The 24,039-nt window shown below is 34.5% G+C and overlaps 1 protein-coding gene across 13 annotated transcripts in view; it reads left to right on the forward strand.

Annotated features, from left to right (window-relative positions):
- Nucleotides 1-24,039, forward strand: part of Patronin (patronin) — a 61,182-nt gene that overhangs the window by 21,859 nt on the left and 15,284 nt on the right. For 12 of the 13 annotated variants that reach the window (XM_064058511.1, XM_064058518.1, XM_064058516.1 and 9 more), the window contains exons 2-9: nucleotides 7,753-7,848; nucleotides 7,904-8,119; nucleotides 12,365-12,595; nucleotides 12,661-12,911; nucleotides 12,970-13,073; nucleotides 15,184-15,309; nucleotides 17,316-17,719; nucleotides 23,184-23,816. In XM_064058511.1, coding sequence (XP_063914581.1) covers nucleotides 7,753-7,848; nucleotides 7,904-8,119; nucleotides 12,365-12,595; nucleotides 12,661-12,911; nucleotides 12,970-13,073; nucleotides 15,184-15,309; nucleotides 17,316-17,719; nucleotides 23,184-23,816 — 2,061 coding nt within the window. The remainder of the gene's footprint in view (nucleotides 1-7,752; nucleotides 7,849-7,903; nucleotides 8,120-12,364; nucleotides 12,596-12,660; nucleotides 12,912-12,969; nucleotides 13,074-15,183; nucleotides 15,310-17,315; nucleotides 17,720-23,183; nucleotides 23,817-24,039) is intronic. The other variant, XM_064058519.1, reaches the window with a different exon arrangement.

Below are 24,039 nucleotides of genomic sequence, written 5' to 3' on the forward strand. Positions count from 1 at the left end.
TTGAAAATTCGAGAAATCGAAGAATGGCAAACTTGAAAAATCCCAACACTGAAATATCGAATAAATTGAGTAATCGAGAAATTTAAAACCGAGAAATTGAAAAATCCAAAATTTAATAAATAAAAAAACTGAAAAATCCCAAAACTCAAATATCGAAAAATTGAGAATTTGTAATTTGAAAAATCGGGAAATCGAAAAGCCGAAAATTCGAAAATTCGAAAATTGTATGTCTACAAATTTGATTTTTTCTAAAAACTTCATGTCTAGGATATAAATTCTACACGAATTCATAAACCACAAGTTCAGGACTATGTTATTTTTTAACATTTAAGTAACATGTATTCCACAAAATTTTAGGACATCATAAATTCCTGGGGAGGAATTGGATTTTGCAATTTGAAAGGTAAATGATAAAATATTTTTGATTTTTTTTTTCCAAAAATGTTGATGCCCAAGATAAAAAGTCAACACAAGTACAATATTTAAAATTTAAATGACATTTACTATTCAAAATTTGGAGATGATATTCCAATGTCGTTGGGTATGAGCAGACAAATTTTGGTTGGCGTTTTACCATCTGTATGATATTCCTAGTAGATCCGACCGCGTAAGTACTACGCTCACCTGTTATTTAATGAAAATATATTTTGTAAAATTAATAATTAAAAAAAAGCACGAATTTCGTTCTTATGCTGTGACGTCAACAATAGACCCAAACACGGCGCGCTATAAATTTGCAATTCACCACTTCGATTAGCCCATTACACAGGTGACATTTTTTTGTTAAACGTTTGTATTTAACCCAAGCAATTTGAACTTTGGTATTTCCACAAGCCGTGTTGAATAAACCGACCAATTTGTATCGGTTAATGAGGGTTGTTTAAACTTCGCCACCCTTTCACGCCCACCCGTTTTCGACGTCGTTACGCCGGGAGCAGCGTGGGAGTATTTTCAACGAAAATGTCAGAAGATAATGAAAAATAAAAACGATTTTTTTATTTATATATTAAAAAAAAAAACAGAAAATAAAACCGTAGAAAGTAAAATCTGTTATTGACGTGAAATTTACATTTTTATATTTTTGGAGAAGCGAATCGGATATGAATGGTTGTTTAGTCGGTGCTTTGGGTTTTTATCTTGAAAGGAGTTTTTTCTGTTGCGAAGGAAAATGAAACATGGCGAGAGAAAGAGCTAAATTTTATACCGGTGGAAGAGGATATGAGTTTATACTCAATAATTCTTTAAATCAAAACAATTGGATAGTTTGGTGGCGTTGTTTTTACTGACATTTTAACCTCAAGTCTCCAAAATATATATGTAATTCATTTAAAATTGTCCGTATTTGTTCGCAAACGCCGTCTAGCATAAAATAAGACGTTTAGAAATTATCGGAAAGTAGGAGCTATCCTGCCGATTAACATTTATGACAAATAAAACTAGGTGGAGAAATTACCTTTTTCATATTTATGATCACGAAGTCTTATAATATATGTTTTTCGCTTGAAGCTAGTGTCACATGAACATAAAAATATTGACTGTATGTAATTAATGGCAATTAGTTGTAGTTTGTCGAACTATTTATTTACTGAGTTCTTAATGAAGTGTAGCAGCTGATAGGTGGTTCTTGATGATTTTTACAGCGACGACGTTTCTTTTAATTGGATCTAGAAGTTTTTGTTCTGTTTTTTCTTAGAAAAAATTGCGCATTTATACAACACGTTTAAAAACGTAATTATTGCAATATTAATAAAAAAAACACTGCCCACGCGTCATGATCATGAATGAATTAATCTGGTTATTCGTTTTTCCATTTCTTGTATTTTCCGTCCGAGTATTTTTCTTTTTGTCGTCAGTACGTTGAATCGTGCAATTTATTACGAATGCAGTTTATAGAGGTGTCTCATAAATGTGTTAATAAAGCGTAAAAAAAAATAAGTTGACTTGATGGAATTTTCTCTGCGGAGTTTTTGATACGAAACGGTTTTTTTATGAAATCACATATCTCTTACACGATTAAAATTGCTTATTAGTTTGCAACAACAAAAAGATAACCTAATGCGGGATAAAGGAAAAAGTGGCAAAACGTTGTGTTTTGTAGTAGGTGAACCTATGTATTTACAGATTCCGGATTTGCTAAATTTAAATTTTTTAGAATAACATTATTGGGAATACATAATTTACATCATACATATCGTCGTTCAACGCTTTCCTAAAATTTTTGTTTACCACACTCGACATTTTCTTCTGAAGTTTTCATGCCATTTCTCACATCCCGACAAGCCTATATTCATTTTTTATCAAAACGTGCGCGATCTCCTTGTCATCAGTAAAAAAAACTGTCAAACTGACCCAGCACAAATCCAAAATTATTGTCGGCTTTCTCCAATCCGTTCGCTTTTCCACTTAAATACTTACTATCGCATTTTTTTGGAAGAGCAAACATCGCAGTCCGCGTTATTTAAGGTTTGCAATTCGCCAACGTGACACACCTAACCTTACCTCATTTACAACATTTCGCAAAGCGACGAGAATGTTAACGCTGAGAATTCTCGAAACGTAAGACCGTAAAAGCATGTCAGAAACGCGATTCTTCACCTTACGGCTCGACATGTCGATATCTCCAGACGCAGATATTTTTCGCTCCACTTGAAACTTTGTAAAGATTTTCTGGCGGGTACGATGGCTTCTTGGAGAATCGGCCTATCGAGTTTCGCATTGTCATTGTTTAACATTAAGATAAACGTAGAAGTGGCTTATATTTCTTCTTCGTAGTTGTTTTTTCTCTTTTCTGGAAGGCGACGGATGCCAAGAATTTGTCTGGACGAGTGTTACGTAAGGTAACGAGAGCTTAAATTAGAAGTGGCATTCTGGAAGTTGAATAGGTCATCGTATGTCTTGATCTGTGAACCCTTATTCAGTTTGATAGGACCAGACGAAGAACAGTTGGGAACAAGTGAGTTCCTTAGGAGTGATGAATCATTTGGGATGTTGTTGGTGAGACTTTCACGACTCGTGAAAGAGGTTGTTCTTAAAAATTTTAACATCTGATGGATACATAAACTGCGACGTAAATAATAATTAAAAAAAAAAGCCGCTAAAAATATCGCTATACTGGAATCTCGTGTTTTTCTCTATCCGTCCAACACAACAAGCACTATGATTACGATACCTTTCAGGCGAACGCAACCTCTTCAGAATTATTTTCTACGCCCATGTGTTGAACGTTTCCGCATTATTCACATCGTCCCATTCGCATTCCGAGATCGGCCGGGCTGGTTTTGCCGTGAGACTTGGCAGGAAAAAGAAAACATTTTTACCTAAAGGAGCAAAATTATCACCTAGTCCATTAAGCAATGCTTGCACCTATAAACTTGCAGAATTACTAGAAGCAAACGAACGTCTCCATATTTCCAGGATAATGAATGGAAGACATTTATATTCGGTTTATCTCCTGGTTTAATTAACCGAGTCATTACAACTTTTGAGCCTTTTTATATCAAAGAGCCAAAAAGTCGAGCAAAAAATTATCGGAACTCTGCTGGGTTAAGATGGACATGGTAGAGTAGGAAATCGTCTCGTCCGTAAAATAATTAAAAAAGAGAAGGAATAACTGGAAAATGTTTCGTGAGCTGCACCGTCCGGTGTCTTGGGATTCCCTCATGTTTATTTTTGTGTATACAAAATTTAGCTGGATGGTTTCGGAAACTGAATTTATTTCTCTTTTCTCACCGGAATTTAGTGGAGATATCGGAAATCCAGTCTTCCATAGTCGTTGTATAATTTAACAATTTAAATAGATCCCAGTCGGAATTTGTGCGTGTTTTCTATGAAATGGCCGTAAATATTTTCAGATGACGTCTATTTGATTACTTTCCTGGTGGAATCTTAAAATAGTCTCCCGTTCCATTTATTTTGGTTTTTTGTTTGTGGAAGAGACGTTCCGAAATTCTTGTTTCGTTAATGTAATTGTAAAAACTGTTGCAGCCACTTGGGTGACTGCAAACCAGATAAGTTAGTTGTTTCATAAATGTTTTAGATCCACAAAAACGCTCGGGGTTGAAGAATTCATTGATATGAGTCCGAATTTATGTGTCAAAAAATTTAAGTGTGCTGGAAGTCTCTTCCAAGGTGGAACGTAAAATAGACATGAAATTAGAGGTGGTATCGCGATTCAGTTTATTAAAGGAACCACATTTAGAAATTTGTTAACTTCAGTAATATAGTCAACCTTATTAAGAATTATCATGCAATTGCCTTTGTCGGCTTTTGACACCACCAGATTCTCATTTTTTGATTTTGAATTGTAAGGACTTTATAAAACGGAGTTCAGCTTTTGAGTTATCACTGTTACCTTATGTTATTCGGAGATAGTTTTGTTAACTACTGGAAATAAACCTGTAGTTTTAAAGTGTTGTAAAGAAATTAAAAAATATAGATTTTTAAGGAACTTTCATATCTGAGAAGAAACATTTAAAATTTCAGCGTTATTCTACAAAAGTTGTAGATTTTTATCATAAAAAGTTTTCATATTGATTATATCGTCGTTTCTGCTGCTCTTGTCAGAATATTTTCGGAGCAAACATCCAAAACCTAAATCATAAACATAAATTCACACGACACGAATAAATAAAAACAAAATATTTGCATTTGCATTGTATTTCGGTTGACGCGTTCGTCGTCCTGAATTCTCAATTTTAATAAGTTTAAGATGGAAAAGTCTGATAAAGAAGACAAAGAAAGTTGCTTCTGTCAATATTGAAATTATAAAAAGTCATTGAACTCAAAAAACTCACTGCGTTTTCATTTCGAAAGAAACAATCTTCTTATGGAAGAAAAATCAGAACGATGTGCTTTTGTCTAGGCGAAAATAAAAGAAAACTTTGTCGAGATGTGGCTTCCTTAGATTGTGAGGAATAAACCAGGCTATTTCTATGCTACGCTACACAGAGGTTGACAACTTCAACCAAAATTAAAATGGGTATTTCCAAAATATACGAGTAGAAATATTTTCATTGATTGTTTCTATATGCACCGAAGTTAAAAAAACATTTAACATTAAAAAATAGCCATATTTTTAACACGACTTGCATTAATTACGTTTTTTATAGCAGCTCCGTAGCACGAATTCCCATAATTACCCCATGAATATTTCCCCCATGTCGTTTTTTCGGGTGACCCTTATAATATTTTTAGTCAAATCGATAGTAATACGACATGCCATCTATAACGGCTGACATCGTTCCAGTCGCTCCAGACTTCCCCAATATCCAAACGATTTTCCTGTTCGCGATAATCCATAAAACCACTTAACGAGCTACTCGATCGTAATGGGTGGAATTTCGGAATTTTCGCTCTATCATCGCGAGAAGATCAATGATTCTCCGTGCTCGGTTCACGACCTGCTGCATAAAATCGGTGTTAATTAAGCAGTTCGTGCTGCTAGAGGTTCGTTTTAATAATCTTCACATTAAATGTTTTAGCACGACATTTTATTTTTAATGAATTTAATGGATGAGAGTCGGAGGAGATGCACTCTTGTTTTGTTGGGTATTTTATTGCTGGATCATGAAAGGAGTCGCGATTTTGCAGAAACGAAAAGTTACGCATTAATTAGTGTTGTCTCGAAATTGAAATAATCAAATCACATTTCCACGAGTGTTAGATTGAAATTTATAATCAGCTCAGATTTGCCTAATTGTGTATTATTAATGTCGAGGTAAAAAAGCCCTAGGAAATGTAACATGTTTAATTGTTCATTTTAAATATCTGCATGTGTTTGCATGCAACTGAATAGTTAATAAGAAAACTTTTTTTTAATCTTGCATTTTAAACCAGAAATATTTGTCGTAAAAAGTACAGACACTAGATATGAAATTATACAGTAGTATATGCAATATGTAAACAATGGCCAACGACAGATAGTTATAATTTATTATTGTGCGGTTATTTGTGCAAGCATTGTGTTGTAAATTGTCGTTTTTTTCCGGACAGTGACAGGAAAACGACTGCTACTGTGATAACCTGATAACTGTGGAAAACATAAATTTTTAAAAACTGATTGTAAAAAAAATTGGTCGAAGGTTAAGTCGACAGAACTTTCCTTGCCCCTGAAGTGCAGCCCAACAAATCCCACAAAACCAGTGGGTGGACTAAATAATAATTGCAAAATCTAAACGTGTAAAATTTAAAAAATCGAAAAACGGAGAAATCAAAAATAGAAATATCGAAGAAATGAAATCGAAAAATTTAACAATCAAAAGTCTGAAAAATCGAAAAATTGAAAAACTGAAAAATCGAAACATTGAAAAGTAGAGTAATTGAGAAATGGTAAAATGAAAAAATTGAAAATTCGAAAATCAAAAATTTAAAGATCGAAAAATTGAAGAATAAAAAAAATGAAAAATCTCAAAACTGAAATATCGAAAAATTATACGTATATACAATTTTGATTTTTTCCCAAAAATCTCGATACTTAAGGTGAAAACTCAACACGAATTCATAAATCTCAAATGGAGGAGTACGTTGTTTTACAGAATTTGTTATTGTAAAATTTGGGAATGACGCCATTCTATTATTGGTGGGAATCGGTAGACAAATTTTGGTTAGCGTTTTATATATTTAAACATACAAAATTTGACAACAATCGGTCCGGTAATTGCGGAGATCATCTGTCTAATAAAATCCGGATAGAAGGAAGGAAATGGAGGACTTACTTTTTCGTACTCTGGGGGTCATGAAACGTGGAGAAAACATGAAAGTAGACAGTCGCCCGATTACAACACAAAAATGACATAAATTTACATAGTGTTAACCTCAAACCACAAAGTATATTTAGGGAGTCACCATGAATAGTTCCATCGTATCGACTCCTGAATGGTTCAATATATTGCTATACAGTAACAAATTTAATAACATGCAGAAGTTTCACATATTCAGCCAAGAATATGTACTTTTTTGAGGTTAAAACTCCATGTATAAGTATATTTTTTAACGCCTTTAAAATCAAGGTACATACATAAATTAATAATTATGTACCTATGATACATCTACTTTCGAAGTAGTTTATGAGCAATTTTATTATAACTTTAAGCAATAGTTGGTTTAGTATTTAACACTTCTTTAAATAAAACATTTTAAAAAATAAATGAAATTCCTGCTTCAGTGACAAACATAACATTTGAGATAAGTATTAATGCGTACACATTAGGACACAGGTCCTACACCTCAGAGAAAAAATGCTCCACGACGAAATGTTACATTACTCATATAATTGTTCCATTTGAAAGTTACACGCTGAATCTGTTTAAATGGAACACTTGTATATATTTTTTTAAGATTTAAGAAAATTTATAATTTGAGAGTATCTGATTCTAATTACCAGTAAATTAAAGCGTCTGCAGTCCTGAAAACCGACTGAAAAAATATTACACGAAGTAATAAAACACACACTGCCCTCATCGATTGAAAACCCATTTATACCCATGATGACAATGATAAAGTTTTATTGATTATATATATATGCTTTACATGTTCACAAAACAAATAAGCAATTTTTTAACCCCGATGTTCACGTACCATTGGTTTCCCGAACACTTCGCACCCACATTACTAACAAACTTTATCTTTAGCCTTCCCTGGTCCTGTCTCGTCCCAACGACTTTATTAATAACGGCTTAGACCCGTGAAACAATCTTCGACCATTTCCCACGAAGAAACAATCTTCTAAATTGAGCGTTATCTTTTCTTTTCCAGGCCAAGCAGCGGGCGTCCGTGAAATGGCTCCTTTCGAAGGCGTTCAACAACAAAGTGCCCGAGAATCTAAGGGAGCCCTTTTACAAGGATCACGAGGTAAGACCCTTTCGTCTTAATCGATGCGTAATAAGTTAATTGGATTCTGCGGCAGAACCAGGAACATCTGAAGCCGCAGATCGTGAGGGCGCTCGCTAACGCCGAAATCTACTGCATGGCGTTGGGCAACATCTACTCGGACCCGAATTACCACAATTTGAACCATTGGTCCATCCTGCAGACGCTGGCTAGGAAAGGGGTGTACGTGTCGGAACCGTCCGATGCTCAGCTGACCGAGACCACTCTCATACAGACGAACCCGCTGCGAATGGTAAGCGAGTTTGGAATTGTAAAAAATTGGTCGAAGGTTATTGCGACAGGATTTTCCTCGCATTTGGAGTACATTCGAACAAATCCATCTTCTTTGAAAAATTATAAAATCTGATTGAAATTGCGATCTTTTATTTGTGATAACCTATATGCATTGAAACAAATATGGATAATACCAGTAACAGTGTAAGAAATTAAATGATTATAAATGAGTTTTGACACCCTATAATTTTTTGTTTGTCTACGACCGACAAGTTGAAAAATCGAGAAATTAGAAAATCTGATAAATGAAATCGAAAAAATGTAAAAATATAAAACTAAAAATAAAAAAAATTGCAAAATTACGTAATTGAAAAAATTATATAATTGTAAAATCGAAAAATTATTAAAGTGTAAACTGTGAAATTGAGGATCAAATAATTTTAAAATCTAAAAATTGAAAAATCAGATAACTGTAAAATAGAAAAATTACAAAATTTAAAAACCGAAAAATTGTAAAATTATGAATTGAAAATCAAAAACTTGATGATTTAAGATCGAAACAATGAAATTCAGATAATAGAAAAATTAAAAATTGGATAATTGAAAAAACGAAAAATTTAAAATCGAGGAATTATAAAATTGAAAATTGAGAAAGTGATTAATTAAAACCGAATAATTGACACATCGGAAAATTGGAAAATGGGATACCTGTGAAAACGAAAAATTGTAAATTAATTCAATTTGAAAAATCACAAAATTCAAAAAATGGATAATAATCGTAAACCTGAAAATTTGTTAAACTGTAAAAATGGAAAATTGCAAAATTTTAAATTCAAATATCGAACAATTCAAAAATTAAAAATCGAAAAATCGAAAACTCAAAGATTCCAAAACCGAAAAATTTAAAAAACTGATTCATTAAAAAGTTACACAATTACAAAACTGAAAAGTCGTATAAATTATTTTAACGACAGCCCAACATATTCAAATACCGCTTGTTTGAAAAATTTTATTATTTTTTTTTTTGCTTTTTGTTTTCTGCTGCCAACTTCTATAAAATTAAAACCGATTTTTCACTGTTCTGATCTCATAATTTTTCAGTCGCCCAAGTAATTTCGGAAATTATCTGTCTTAAAAAATTCGGACAGACGGTAGATAAACAGGCAGACGGACGGAAACGGGAGATCTATTTTTTCGTACTCTGAGGGTCATAAATCTTCGATAAAACATGAAAGTAGCCACTCGTCCAATGGACTCGATTACTATACATCCTTACTATACGCCCAGGAAATAAAAATGAAAAATCAGTAAAATATAAAAGTTACAACATTGAATAATGACAGAATTTCCATCGCCGCTGTAGTACACTACAACGAATCCAAAAAATTTTAAGATTTGATGAAGTAAAGATAAAGAAGCATGTTATGTGTATGTTTCAAGCGAGTATTTCCATTACAAAATTTTGTGAGGACACTTATAACAATTTGAATAGGTGCAGTGGAAAACCAATAATCAAGGTAGCACATTCCCATATTTTCGGGAGAATGGATTCCTGATTTGATCAGTGAAGTAAATTTACTCATTCATTAATTTTTATGAGTCACCTGTATAAGCAATTCTGAAAAATATGAATGCAATGAGAATTCACAAACAGACTCATCATATCTTGCACATTTTAGGTAGGATTTATTCGGCAAAATTTTGAGATGGCGTCATCAATTTGGGGGGGGTTATTTACATTCACGGGGCCACGGTTTGGACTTATAAGGGGTATCGTTGGTGAATGTAAATAAACAAAAAGTAGTGAATCACTGAGCGAGGTTTATGGGTGTCGGGTTGTAGTGTTGATGGATGGATTATTTAAGTTAGGAATTGCGGTTTTTATAATAATTTGTTAAGGAAATGCGTGCGTATTTAACGGACAGTAAATAAACTTTTCATGGTTTTTGTGTTTTTGTCAGTGTTATGAAAATGTTGGGTTGTTAAGATGTTAATTTAATGGGCTATAGTAAGTGATGCAAATCAGGTAGCTGCGGGATTACACGAAAAGTAAATAATTGGTACAGTTTTTGTTGTGGTTGGGTGTTTGAGCGTCACGTGCAGAACGGTGTTAATTCGAAAATGTAGGTTAAAGTTTCGTCAGTATATTTTATAATTATATTGATTTTCGGAAATAGTGGTTGCTGGGAACTAATTGGCAATACCATGTAAAATCAGAAAACACGTTGATTACATCTTTTTCTAAAATAGGAATGTTTTGAGTGGATCATTTTAAGGCCTTTTTATTTGAACAGATTTATCAATTGTCGGTTAAGGTATTAAGGTTTAAATATTGCAGTGCAATTTTAATGCCACGTCCAGCTATTTTCAAAATTATATTACTTGTTACAATTTTTGTAATACACGTTTTTATTTATTTTTATATATCTATGCCTATTTACGGACGTATTGAATCAACAAGTGTTGTTGTCCATTCGACGCCTATGTCTAATTTTTAGGGATAATAAATTATTCGATGCAACATTCTGCAAAGTCATTGGCAAAGCCAACATTTTTGCAGACTAACTAACGAGTATTCCACCTGCATTTCAATGTAGTATCTGTTAACCCCTCTCTCTTCTTCCTGCACCCGACAACAATCGATTGCATTTCAGATTGCTTTTAAGACTCCATTAATTCTGCATTGCGATGTATTTTTCTCGTCTGTGGTATACTCTTGTAGAATAAAATGAACGATCATGAAACCTGCTAATTAATTTCTCTTTTTTGCGCATAGCTTCCTCGGTGTCTTTTTATTCTACTCTGCAAATATTTCACTGAGAAAAACGAAAACAATTCTCTCACAGAACTCCACCGAAAATAGCGCCTCGTAGGAAAGTTACATTTCAAATATAAAAGTTTCTTCTGCTCGGACAAGTCTGGTAATAAAAAGAACATCTTTCATAACGGATCGGTGTCAGAAAACTGTCGTTATTAATTAATTGACATTCATCAGAAAAAGGACGTTTCCTGAGATAATTTATTAATGTAGAGTCGAACTGTGAAAATGGATTAGGATTGATTTTTTTGCCGTTCTGAATGGGCCGGCAGCAGATGGCGACTGCTTTAGTGGGTTAAACTCGAACAACATGCAGATTATGTCTAGTCTTGTGGAAAGTACAATACATAATTGTATAATATCTTCTTCCGAAGGATCAGTTTTCTCCAATTAAAAGCAAACATTACGGTTGGACGTTCGTTCATGATTTGCGGATCAGGGTCAGTTATTTAATTCACTAGAAAGTGAGCTGTGGTTGAGGAAGTGATGATCATCCTGTTAAGAATGAGTTCGCCTAGGGGCATTTAATTCTTCTTAAATTTTGTTTAGCTGTTATAAAGTTTGTCAAAGACAGTTTTGCTTCGAGAATACACTATAAGTATTTAGACGCCAAAAAACGTAAAAAAAATATTTTTCACTATTTAGGCACTTATTTATATCAGTTTTTAATGAGGCCAATTTTTATTTTTTATAAATTTTCGATTTCTCGATTTTTCAATTTATTGATTTTCTGATTTCTCGAATTCTCGACTTTCGATTTTTCAGTTTTTCAAGTTTTTGATTTTTTCGATGTTTTAAATTTTCGATTTTTCAATTTTTTATATTTCGAGTTTTCGTTTTTTCAATTTTTCAGTTTTTTAAATTCACGATTTTTCGAGAAAAAACATTTCAGTTTTTCGATTTTTTGATGTTTCGATTTTTCGATTTCTCGGTTTTAGATTTTTTGGTTTTTCAATTTTTCGATTGTTCAATTTCTCAATTTTTCGATTTTTAATTTGTCGACTTGGGGAATTTTGATTTCTCGATTTTTTGACTTCTCGACTTTTCGATTTCTCGATTTCTCGGTTTTTCAATTTTTCCAATTTTTTTTTTGGTGTATCAGTTTTGGAATTTTTCAATATTTTCCTTCAATTTTTCAATTTATCAAATTTTTAAATTTTAGGTTTTTCAATTTTTTTATGTTAGTTTTTTCGATCTTTGGATTTTTCGACTCCTCGGTTTTAGATTTTTATGTTTTTAAATTTTTTGATGTTTCTTACTCTGCTTAGTGCCAGGCATCAACCTGTCATAGTGCAAACCGCAAATCCGGAACATTTACACCTTTTAAAGGTATTAAAAACTACATAACGAATCTTAAATTGCAGCATTGTCCATGTTTTAATAAAGACGATGATTCACGCAACTGCACAAGGTTAATTTCGATTAAACTATGGTCTTAATCCCCAGAGCGCTCACATGGCCGTCATCGAGTCTATTATGGTGCTGTACGCAAGGGAAGTGGTGAGTTCGGACAGGGTGTTAGCTGCTGTTCAACGTTTCCATCACGGAAAACAACCAGCGCCACCTCTACCGGAAAACCACGAACAGGGACTGTTCTTGTGGATGTCGCATGCCGGTGAAGCCCTCAGGAAAAGGATAGAACAGGAGGATAGCGGTGTCAGCAACGGAGAAGGATCGGTAATTATTTCAGCGTACTAGTGACGACGAGTTTATCAATATTTGCGTACTATCATAACATACAGGGTGACCGACTGAAACCTCCCGATCTCGGCCCAATCAACGAACTGAAAGATCTCGTGGATGGCGTTGCGTTAGCGGCTCTCATATCCTATTACTGCCCCGACGAACTGCCATGGACGGATCTGAAGATCTCTTACGTGCCGAACGTGCAAGACAGCCTGCACAATTTGACCCTGGTTCAGGACTTCTGCAACAGGTGTCTGCCGGTATCCATCTTTCATATCCAACCCGAAGACGTCACATACATGCGAGAGTAAATAGATACATTTCGTTATTGTCGAATCCTAAATGATTCCGTTTTTCTTTTCCAGTTCAATGAAACAGAATCTGGTCGTGTTCCTCGCTGATCTCTTCAACGTGATAGAAATTCATCCTGCCAAATGCGTCAGATATCCAGGAATGGATAAATTTAACGGTCAGTTTGGTAGCGTTTAGGGACTTAGTCGTGTTATAATGCTTGTTCTGTTTTGTTTATCGATTCTTGAAGACGAGCGGACCGAGAGTGACCTTAATAGGTTTAGGTCTTATCGAATTTTTCCCATCTGATTTGCATAAATGTATATACTACGAATTGATTTTTCTGTGATACAGTCATTCGTGTCTCAAGTACACTTAGTTTTGTTTTGGCTTTCTGTTCAGTAGTGTGCTTTTTCTTTTCTTTTGCTTGGTGAATGGTGAATAAACATGTGGTGGTGGTTTTATTTCGGTAAGATTCAAACTTGACGGAACTTCCCGGCTGGGTGTCGCTAGAACTACTAATTTCATCGGTGGAATGTAATGAAGAACAATTACGTCGGCTTTTTTATGAAATGTTATTTTTTCGCTAAATGTTCAATTTCCAGCGCAGTGAACTTTTCGTTATTCGAGGAATTGCCGTTGTTTGCGTGCGTTATAGTATAATAGAAGTTTTAATGAAAACATTATTTTGGTCCCGTACATTATTTTCTTTTGATCGATTTGTACTGAAATTAAGTTTTTTTTTCTTGTAAACGGATCGTTACATGTACGTATACATAACGTGTGTGTCTTAAAAATATTCAAGTTAATGCTATTTTCCACGAAACTGGGACAACAAGGAAATGTATGTACCTCCAAAAAACATTGACCCTATACGAAAATGTCTACTTTATCCATTATGATAGATGTAAATCGTTTTCTAAAACAGCTGACTTTTTTGGAAAGCAGAGTTGAAAATTACACACTGCGTTATTATTAATTGCGTAAGTAAGTTTGATTTCGGAGAAACTGGAATAAAACAATTAGTCTTTATATTCAGTGTTAGGTTGGCTATATTTGTCTCAATTAAAATAAATCAAAGTAATATATTACTATTAAAACGTTTCAAACAGAACACACGAAGTTTCTTTTTTCCAATGAGGAATATAATTCTTTCTAACAAGTTTGACAAAAATTCTATCGTGCTTCTAGAGAGGAAAGTAGGCATTTTCTTCACTCAGTGAAAACAGCCACTTTCTTCACTGCTAAGCAACTATTTTATTTCGTTTAATAAAATGTGAGCCTGATAGTAGTAATTTTGATTGAAATATTATATTTCGTACATTTCGTGTGTAATAATTATTTATGGTGTTGTTCTTTTGATATATATAAAAATAAGTAAAAACGGTAATGCACTACTGCAGTGTAGAAAACTTTTGAATTTATGATGAATATACCTTTGAACAAAAATTCTATAACAACTTTTAAATAATAAACGGCAATTCAATTTTGGTTTTTTGACGATTGTAGTACCGTGTTGTGCAAATCTCACAAATGTATTTGAGGAGCAGCAATTTGCAATTTATTTAGTGAAAACCTGAAAGAAATCCACTACGGTGGTTCGTGAGTATAAATCTCAATTAGGTGTCGTAAACACTTGCGCAATCGTAGTCTCTGCGCCCACCTTCAGGCTTACCTTTTTGTAATTACATAATCGATGGGGCGTATAATTGTCTGAATCCGAAATGTAAAAAACGAACTGTATCATTTTGGTCTTTATTAAGTTTTTATTAGCATTTAAGATTATATAAATGTGCAGATATCTAGAAAATTATTAAAGATAAGATCTAACTGTAATTAACGAAGACATCCTTTCGTGTAGTGTAGTGAAACAGCGTATGACTTCAAAAACGGGTGAACAGCATCGAAAAATTAAAATTATCTAAACGAAAAACAAAAAAAAAAGAACTCTTGAAGAAGTTATTAACTGAAAGTGTCCAGGAAGCTGCTTGTACATTACACACGTGCTTCTACTTTTCTAGGATATTTGTTTTTATTGATAAAGTTGATCAGCGACACATTATCGTCGCCATTAATACATGGCATTTCATACGAATTTTTTATTTAAGTTTCTGTATTTTTGTATCACGCATCGCTTAACTGGGAGGTTCCGTCTCCTTGTAAACCGACGAAAGTAACAACAACTGCACGTGTTTGCTGCTTTAACTTTGTTGTTAGTTTTGTTACTTGGTAGTATTGGAGTAACTACAGTTAACAAGTTTCCTTGTATGCTACTTGTGCGCTCACAGAGGGTTTCCCCCCACGCAATGAGCACGGGGTGGCGCATAAGCGAAACCTACTGCAGACGGTGATGACACCCATCCCGGATCTGCGCAGCGGACTCGATGATCCCGCTGCATCCGCCGCCTTCCAAGGTAATACCAGAATGTACAGTCGTAGGTATCATCAGCGCACGACCATTTTTTACTTAGTTTCGTTCGTATGTGCGATAGCAGCACCAAATTTTAGCCGAATGGAAATTTTGTGTTGGCTAGTAGACGTAGTAGACGGCGGTAGTGGAGGAGGATTAGGGATTCATTCAATAGCTTGTTCTTTATTGATGCTCTTGCATGAATTTTGTTTAACTTTTCCAGTTTCTAACCGATGTAGAGTATTCATGATTTGAGTGACGAGCGTGTCTAAAATTTGTAAATATAAACTTCGTGTAGTCGAGCTTTTTTTTATTATTATTGCAAGCTTCATTCACATTGTTTGAGTTCGTATGCAGTTTTTGTTGTGTAAGTATGGACATGTTCACGTGTAGTTTTCGTATAAGGGCAAGGTGTTCTATCGTTAACATTTTTTGTTATATTCATCCTTACCATTCATCGTGTTTTATCTTTAAGTTATATGTTATGTCCGACGAAACCGTGACCGATATAAGTAAAATTTACATGTGTTACGTTTGCGGCTGTAATGTTAAAATTTTCAGTAATATGAAGACACATCGAAAAGTGTTAACGAAAAACTTAGGGCCACTTTAACGAGGTGTTTAGCGACGTCTAATTGGCGTAGGGTCGGTCACGTAGTACTTTAACAGCGTGTTAAAAATTTAATCGCAATCAAATATTTAATTGAGCTTCTCTAAATCGGAGCTTAACTTTATAGGCATTTTTATTTACAGGTGTGACTTTTGTAAGAATTTTGTTAGTCAGTAAACATAGTTGTTAGTGCAAAAAACCGCTGATCGAATAGAGTTTTCGTCACAATCTAAAAATCTGTCTTGTTGTAGATGTGCTGCCTAAGTATTATCCGTTTATATATTAAAAATCCATCAACACTGTAATTTAATTAAAGGAAAAGTTACGTTCAATTTCGTACTCAGCCTTACCAAGTTCATGTCAGAGTTAAAAAAGTTTTGGATTAACTTTTTTTAATGGACTTACATCACTTGATTACAATTAAATTTTCATTCCTGTACTGTGCACTTTGTCACCGACGTCAATTGTTTCAGTTTTTATCCCTAGCTAAATCTGAAATGGTTCATAATGCACATATTTTAAGTTTTAATTTTCCCGTATTATTATTATTGGAATTCCTCCTATTGGAATTATTATTGTTATTTTAGACAGAATTTCCTGGTGGTAAAAAAATTCATCGGCAAAAAAATCACGTCGTGTTTTGTTTGTGATTCACTTCACACCAGTTGGTTTTATTATAGAACTGGCTTATTTGGTATTATCTCTCTCTCTCTCTCTTTTTTTTTGAAACTAATTATTCTGAACGCACAGTAGAAGAAAAATTAATAAATAAATTTAATGTTCTGTTTTATTTTAAATATTTTAATTTTTTGTGTTTCTATGTCTATCATATATAATCTAGTTCTTCTAATATGGCTGCATGTTATTTTGTAGTTATTATGTTTCTTCTTATTGTTTTCCCTCTATTCTTTTTTGAGGTCACCACTTACAAATAAGTCGGATTTTTTTTTGAACTGTTAAATAAATATTTGTTTTTAATTACAGTCTGACAATTATAATTATCTACCTCGATTGATAACTCAATTTAATGGCCTGAACCGCTATACAAAAACGTATTAAAGGACTCCACTAAAAAAAAAGTAACAGGCTGTAACCAGAACCATTCCAACAATCCAACGCCTGACTAGAAAGCAAACGTTTTTTCTTTCCTACAACATGATGCCATCACCTATTTATCTAGGTGTTTAAACAAGTCGACGTCCGTCGTAATGTTAGAAAAACCTTGACCTTGTACACTAGCTTGTTCGCATTCTAGACGTTGCAAATGTACATAATTATAGACACACGCATAAATGCATACAGTACGTTAGGTACACGTTTTAAAAGAAACAAATAAAATATATATATATCATATATATTACTTTTTCAATCCGTTTTGACCCTGACCGTTCCATCCTCAGTGACGAGATCGACGCCAACCCACGTGCCACTCCGTAAAACCAATTCTCTGCAGCAGAGCATGTCCGAGATGAGCGAGGACAGCTTACGAAGGGGATCCGAAGACTCGTTCGTCGTGCATCGGGGCAAGAACATTCCCACACTGAGGTCGGTGGTCCATGACGAGCCCCTGATCCCCGGCCGACTGAAAGTCAACAAGGAGAAGCAGAACAACGACAGCAAAGCCGACGAACGGGGCGAGATTGCGGCCGGAAGGCCGAGCAACTGGGAGGAGAACCGCAAGAGTACGTTTGCGGGAAGGAGGTCCCGGAGGAACTCGACGAGCGACGACTCGCAGTTGACCATCGAGAACTTCGGGGGTAGTCAGGATAATTTAAATTTTATCGGGAGGAATCCGGATAAAGAGGTGAGCGTACGGGATGTGGAGGATGTGCTCTACAATCAGATTACATGTTAGATTATTCGCTTTTGTTGTTGCATCGTTCTCTTAATATATTTTTGTAGTCGTAAAATAAAAAGGAAAATTTTTGAAGAACGGGGTGCATCTCGAGAAAGTCGGAGTTTAGGAATGAAATATCCTTTATTCGTTGATCATTAATTGCCAGATTCTTATTAGTTCGTAATTTCGTACTGCCATTGTTTTATTCAGTGATTGTTTAATGAGTGGTATACCGTAGTCCAATTTTTGTACACTGATTTCGTTCTTCTGTAGCTGAAGATGCCCTTTGTGGATTTTCTCCTATTTTCTTGGGCCATTATCAAAATATTCCCCTAGTTTGAAGGCTAGTTATAATATAAAAAAGTGTGGCATAATTATTTCCATATAGTATTTTTTCCAACTTTCCAAAGATTTCCTCATAAATGTATAACATGATTTTCGTAACGATTTATCAGTAAATGTTTAACAGAAACCTGAAAGTTGATAGATAATTTTGTTTCTCAATAATACCTCGTGGTTCTAGGCTTAAAACATAGAATTGGAATACATCTCTTACCATTCATTTCGATTTGCAGCTTCAAGCTATTTTACTGACGATGTTATTCCCAATCATTTCCATTGTACGTACCGCCACTGAAAATTTGCCAGACACAGAACTAAAATCTATATCTGTGCTCTTCCCAAGGGTAGCAGAGGACTACCATATCTATGTTTTTTCTAACTTGACGTCGCTATCATTTCGTGTCCACACTCTTAAAAACGACACAATACATCAAGACATCTAGAATATACAACAAAAGTTAAATGTTAAATAAAAACCACACTAACCTTGTTGTTCTTAAAAATGTATTTATTATTAAGGCTCTACCACACCTCAAGAAAATTTCTATTTTAAAAGATATGCAACTTGTAAAACACCCATGCTACCTCGTTATGACAGCTGCCACTCATCTCTAAGGGTTAAAATCGTTTACTTCGTTTACAATAAGTAGGTAACTAGTTTTATTACTGCTATTGTCAGCGGGGGAAGTGTATCCCAGCTTGCAGGTAGAGCAGAGTAAGGAACTAAAATATTTATCTACTATGAAAGAAAACAAACAATATTTCTTAACTTACGTTCGAGAAGTAAAAACGCAAAAACACGTCTATTGGTATATAAAAATTGCCATTTTGTAATATTAGTTTCAAAAGTTTTGAGCGATATTTGACAGGTGTATGACGTCATCGATAATTTTTTAAATAGCACCTCCTACCTTTTTTTAGCATAAAGTCCCTTGAAAGAGAATTTTTGATATGCGGTTTAACCTAATTTACTGTCATAAGAAAAGAAAAAAGCCAAATGTGTGTTTTAAAATAAATTAATAAAATCATTGTCAGAGACTGTTGAGATCTTTACTCGCAATACACACAACAAAAAAATGCTTGTTCATATATATAATTCCGACCATAATTCTTCCTCTTATTTTTAAATTCCTGTTTCCATAAAAATTCGTACGTGTTGGGCATATTCTGTACGTAGGTAGAAAAGTAAAATTGAATTTCCAAGAATATTTTATTGTAGGTAGGAAGGTTCGTTATTGTGAGTATTTCTTAGTAATCTTGGAATTTTTCAACCCGAAATCTTAAAAATTTAGGTAGGTACATACCTAGTTACCTCTCGGAATGTATTTTGAATGAAGGTGGAAGGTTATTTCAACAGAACTTCTCTCGCCTCTGCAATACAATAAAACAAACCCAGCTTTTTCGAAAAATTATAAAATTTGATTATGCGAATTTAATTTTTTTTATGAGAACCCGGATATGTTAAAATTTTGTCCAAAAATTCTAGATGTCTAGGGTGAAAATTCTACACGGATTTACACACCACAAGTGCAGGAGTATCTAATTTTATCAAATTTAAAAAACTTTGTATTATAAATTTTGGAGATGACGTCATCCCATTGGTGGTGGAGATGATTTGCCAAATTTTAGTTAGCGTTTAACCATGTACATGATATTTCTAATATACATACAAAATATGGCAATAATCGATCCAGTAGTTTCGAAGAACACTTGTCTAATAAAAAATCGATACAGACTCCAGACAGACAGATAGACAGATAAACAGACAGACAGACAGACATACGGAAACGGGAGACCACTTTTTTCGTACTCTAGAGGTCATGACACGTCGAGAAATTAGTACTGGACATAGAATTGTTGACATAGGCCACTTATTAACAACACTGAAATCAATCAGTCATATTATGTTGGGTTGCACTTTAGATAATATTGAAATAACTCATGAAAATTGTTATGGTTTAAAAAGTGTTTTCTACTACAAATGTAATATGTACGGAATATTAGGTAATTTTTGTACAGAACCTGAAAATCATATATACAAAGTCAATTATGCAGCTATTTGCGGAGTTAGATCAACGGTCATAGGTTATTCTCATATTTCAGAATTTTGTTCAGATCTAGATATCCCTCAAAAACCCCAGGCGACATATCGTAATCGCATTCATTAATTTTTTTGAGTCACCCTGTATATGCAAATCCAAAAAATATGAATGGAGTGATAGATCACAAGTACAGGCTCATCATATTTTGTACATTTTAGATATGATTTATTCCACAAACTTTTGAGCTGACGTCATCAAGTTTTTGGAGGGGATAAGCAAATATATTTTGACTAAACATTTATTATGCTCTTTATGACCTTAAAACATCTGCAAGATTTCAGAGCATTCGGTTTTGTAGTTCCTGATTAAATCAATAAAATATATTTACGCATTCATTAATTTTTTTGAGTCACCCTGTATATGCAAATCCAAAAAATATGAATGGAGTGATAGATCACAAGTACAGACTCATCATATTTTGTACATTTTAGATATGATTTATTCCACAAACTTTTGAGCTGACGTCATCAAGTTTTTGGAGGGGATAAGCAAATATTTTTTGACAAAAGATTTATGATGTTCTTTATAGCCTTAAAACATCTGCAACATTTCAAAGCATTCTGGTTAGCAGATTAAAAATTAAATTTCAAAATGTTGTTTTATAATTTTGATTTTTTTTCCAAAAATCTGGACATTTCGGGTGAAAAGTCGATTCAGAGTTGTAAACTACATGTGTAGGACTATGTTATTTTATACAATTGAAAACCCATTTACTATGTACAATTTTGAAGTGACGTCATCGCATTAGTGGTGGGGATGATTAGACAAATTTTGGTTAGCGTTTTACCATCTACATGATATTCTTAATATAAGTACAAAATTTCACAACAATCGGTCGAGTACTTTCAGAGATTATCTGTCTAATAAAATCCGGGACAACAGACGGACAGACGGACGGACAGACGGACAGACAGACGGAAATGGGAGACCTATTTCTTCGTCTTCTAGGGGTCATGAAAGATCGAGAAAACGTAAAAGTAGAGAGTCGGCCGACGGACTCGATTACAATACTTCCTTTGCTTACGCTCGGGAAGTAAAAAATACTTTATGTAGGACTCAAAAACAAACTTTGTAGTTTCTGTAAAATCTATATGAAACAGAAAAAAGAAATTCCAACACATACCTGTTTTAAAAACTGGGAGCAAACATCTATGTCCATGAAAGCTTCAATTATCTTAGAGGGATTTACTTTAGATACTTTTTAGGAGAATTATAGGCGACGAGGATAGTAGCGTATTAAAAAAAGTTCGGGCTGCAAAACCAAATGATGCATATTATTTTATAGTAAAAATTGAATGTAGAAATCACATACTTCGTAATTATTGTTCCAAAATTAGAGAAATAGTTAAAACAACGAAAGCAGATATTAAAAATGTTTTTAAAAATAGTATTCTAAAATTTAGAACAGCTATTATAAGTGCTATTAAATTTAGCAAAAATGAGCCTCTTCCTTCTTTTCCAGCATATATTTGGCAATCACGAACAATGTGCAAGTTATTTTTGTCATAAAAGTGGACAGTCAAATGATATTTTAATTTCTACTTTCGCAAATGGTGTTTTATACGAACCTTACAAACAAGTTTTAAATAGAATTGCAACTTTGTCGTCTAGTTTACTTTTTGATATTGAGAACAATGCTGTGGAATGCTACAATTTTGTCGTTAATAAATTTGTGGGAGGAAAAAGAATAAGTTTTCAAGTTTTTCTGCACGAGGATCGTATCAAGGGTGATGCTTTCCTGCGGCAATAAGTTATAATAATAAGGGTACGTTCCTAATTCCGTTATTCAAAAAAAAAATTGGGGAGGCCAATGTTAGTATACGAAGGCGTTTGTGGAACAAAAATTGAAAAAAACAAAAACGATTAATAAAACTAAAATTTCTATTAAAAAATTGCGTATCCGAAGTCTGGATTCCGGTAAAAATAATATCGTCAACGATGAACAAACGAAAACGAAGTGTATGAAAGAAAAAAATCGGATTTATTAATAAAGCTGTCACAGAGTAACGTAAATGCTATTGAAAAAGGTACTTGTGGTCAGCGAATGTGTAGGGAATGGAGTAAAGAAAGGACAAAATGAGAGACGGAATTAACATCGCAAATACCGTTAAAAGTATTGTGCATTCCGATAAAACTTTATGAAAAAATTGCCCAAGTCTATACAATTTGCTATTGACAATGAAAAAAAGGCCAAAGAAAAATTTGAAGCTCTAACAAATTTGAAAAAAATTTTTAGGAGCTTCTCCAGATGGGTTAATAAATTCTAATTCAATTGCAGAGATTAAATGTTCATATGCGGCTTGCAGTAAAAATATTAAAGAGCTATTAAAAATAAAATCATTAATTTATTGTTCAATAAATGCAGTTATTACAATTACCTAGTTTGAGCCCGAACCACAACTATAGGTATGTATCAGGTATAACAGGGTCCAGTGCATATAACTAAAAGATATATATATCCTTCTTAATGCTATTGTCAGGTACTTCAAAGGGTGGTCAAATAAGCTTAAGGTATTTAAAAGGTGCTCTATTGTGTGGGCCATAAATTACAGCTTACAGCTTCAGCTAATATTTTGGGTTGCCTAACTTACCAAAATTTGCCCAAAATGCTTTGCAGTTTTTTTACAATAACTAAAAGAAGTAAAATTTTAACAGAAAACGAAGACTGGCGCCTAAAATAGAAAAAAATTCTCTATCACCTCGATATTTTTTAAAAGCACACCGAGTTATAGTTTTCGCTAAAAATCCGCTGGGGTTTTACGCACTTTATTTTTTATTTTAAAAACTGCTACGTTTTTTAAAAAATACAAGACGCTTCCTTAAAGATTTTTATGTCATTAGCACGCACATGTTTCGCCCTGCTCTTCAACTGTTAAAATAAAGGCGCAAAATGGGTTGGCGTTTTGCCTTGTTTTGGCATCTTTTAATGACTGTGTGGCGGAGCCTTAAGCATAAACTTAACCACTGCATTGGACGCCTTGTTCCAGATGGGCGTGCACGTGGGTCGAAAAATCTCCGCCCCCTCATTCCCCACCGAAAATCCCGCCGTGCGCTCGTCGATCCAGGACGCGCGGGGTTCCATTCAACTAGGTTACGACAATGGCTGTGAAAAAAACGACGACGAAACGGAAAAATTTAAGCTGAAGAGGCAACTGAGCAGCGACGACATCTCCTTACGCAACATCCTTTCCAACAAGGAGAACATAATGAAGGACGTCGTCGACGCCGAACTCTCGAATCGGATGAGCTTCGCCGAACTGAACAAAAAGGCCGGCGACCACCGCGCCATCCAGCTGGTGTACATGCAGCACGAGAAGGAGGAATACAAGAAGCCGCCAAGCACGAACGGCAACCCGGAGAAGAAGACTTCGTTCGCCGCCCTGCCGAACACCACCACGTGGCAACAGCAGAGCAGCAACGTCCAGCAGGTCGGGGAGACGAACGGCGGCCCGGAGACGGGCTCCGGGACGGCGGTAAACGCGGCGCAGCTGAACGACGTCCGGCTCAAGCTGGAGGAAAAGAGGAGGCTGATCGAGAGCGAGAAGCGGAGGATGGAGCTGGCGATGAGCAAGCAGAGGCAGAAGGTGGGGAAGGCGGCTTTCCTCCAGGCCGTGGCCAGGGTAAGCGCGACGCGCGTGCCTGATTTGTGTGTCTGAATGTCATCATCATCGTCATCATTGTGCGGCGCTTTAAATGTACCTTTCATTTTTTTCGTTCTTTGTTTGGGTCTCCTCTTCCACGTCTTGTAACTAATCGAATGTGTCTTTTAGCTAACTGAAATGGTAAGAGGTCGTTGCTAAGTTTTTTTTTGTTTTTAGAGTTTGGATGCTTTTGGTGGAGGAA

This window comes from Zophobas morio, unplaced genomic scaffold, assembly GCF_036711695.1.
Source record: "Zophobas morio isolate AGI-343-1 ecotype UQ-CSIRO unplaced genomic scaffold, CSIRO_AGI_Zmor_V1 ptg000018l, whole genome shotgun sequence".
NCBI classification, from domain to species: domain Eukaryota; kingdom Metazoa; phylum Arthropoda; class Insecta; order Coleoptera; family Tenebrionidae; genus Zophobas; species Zophobas morio.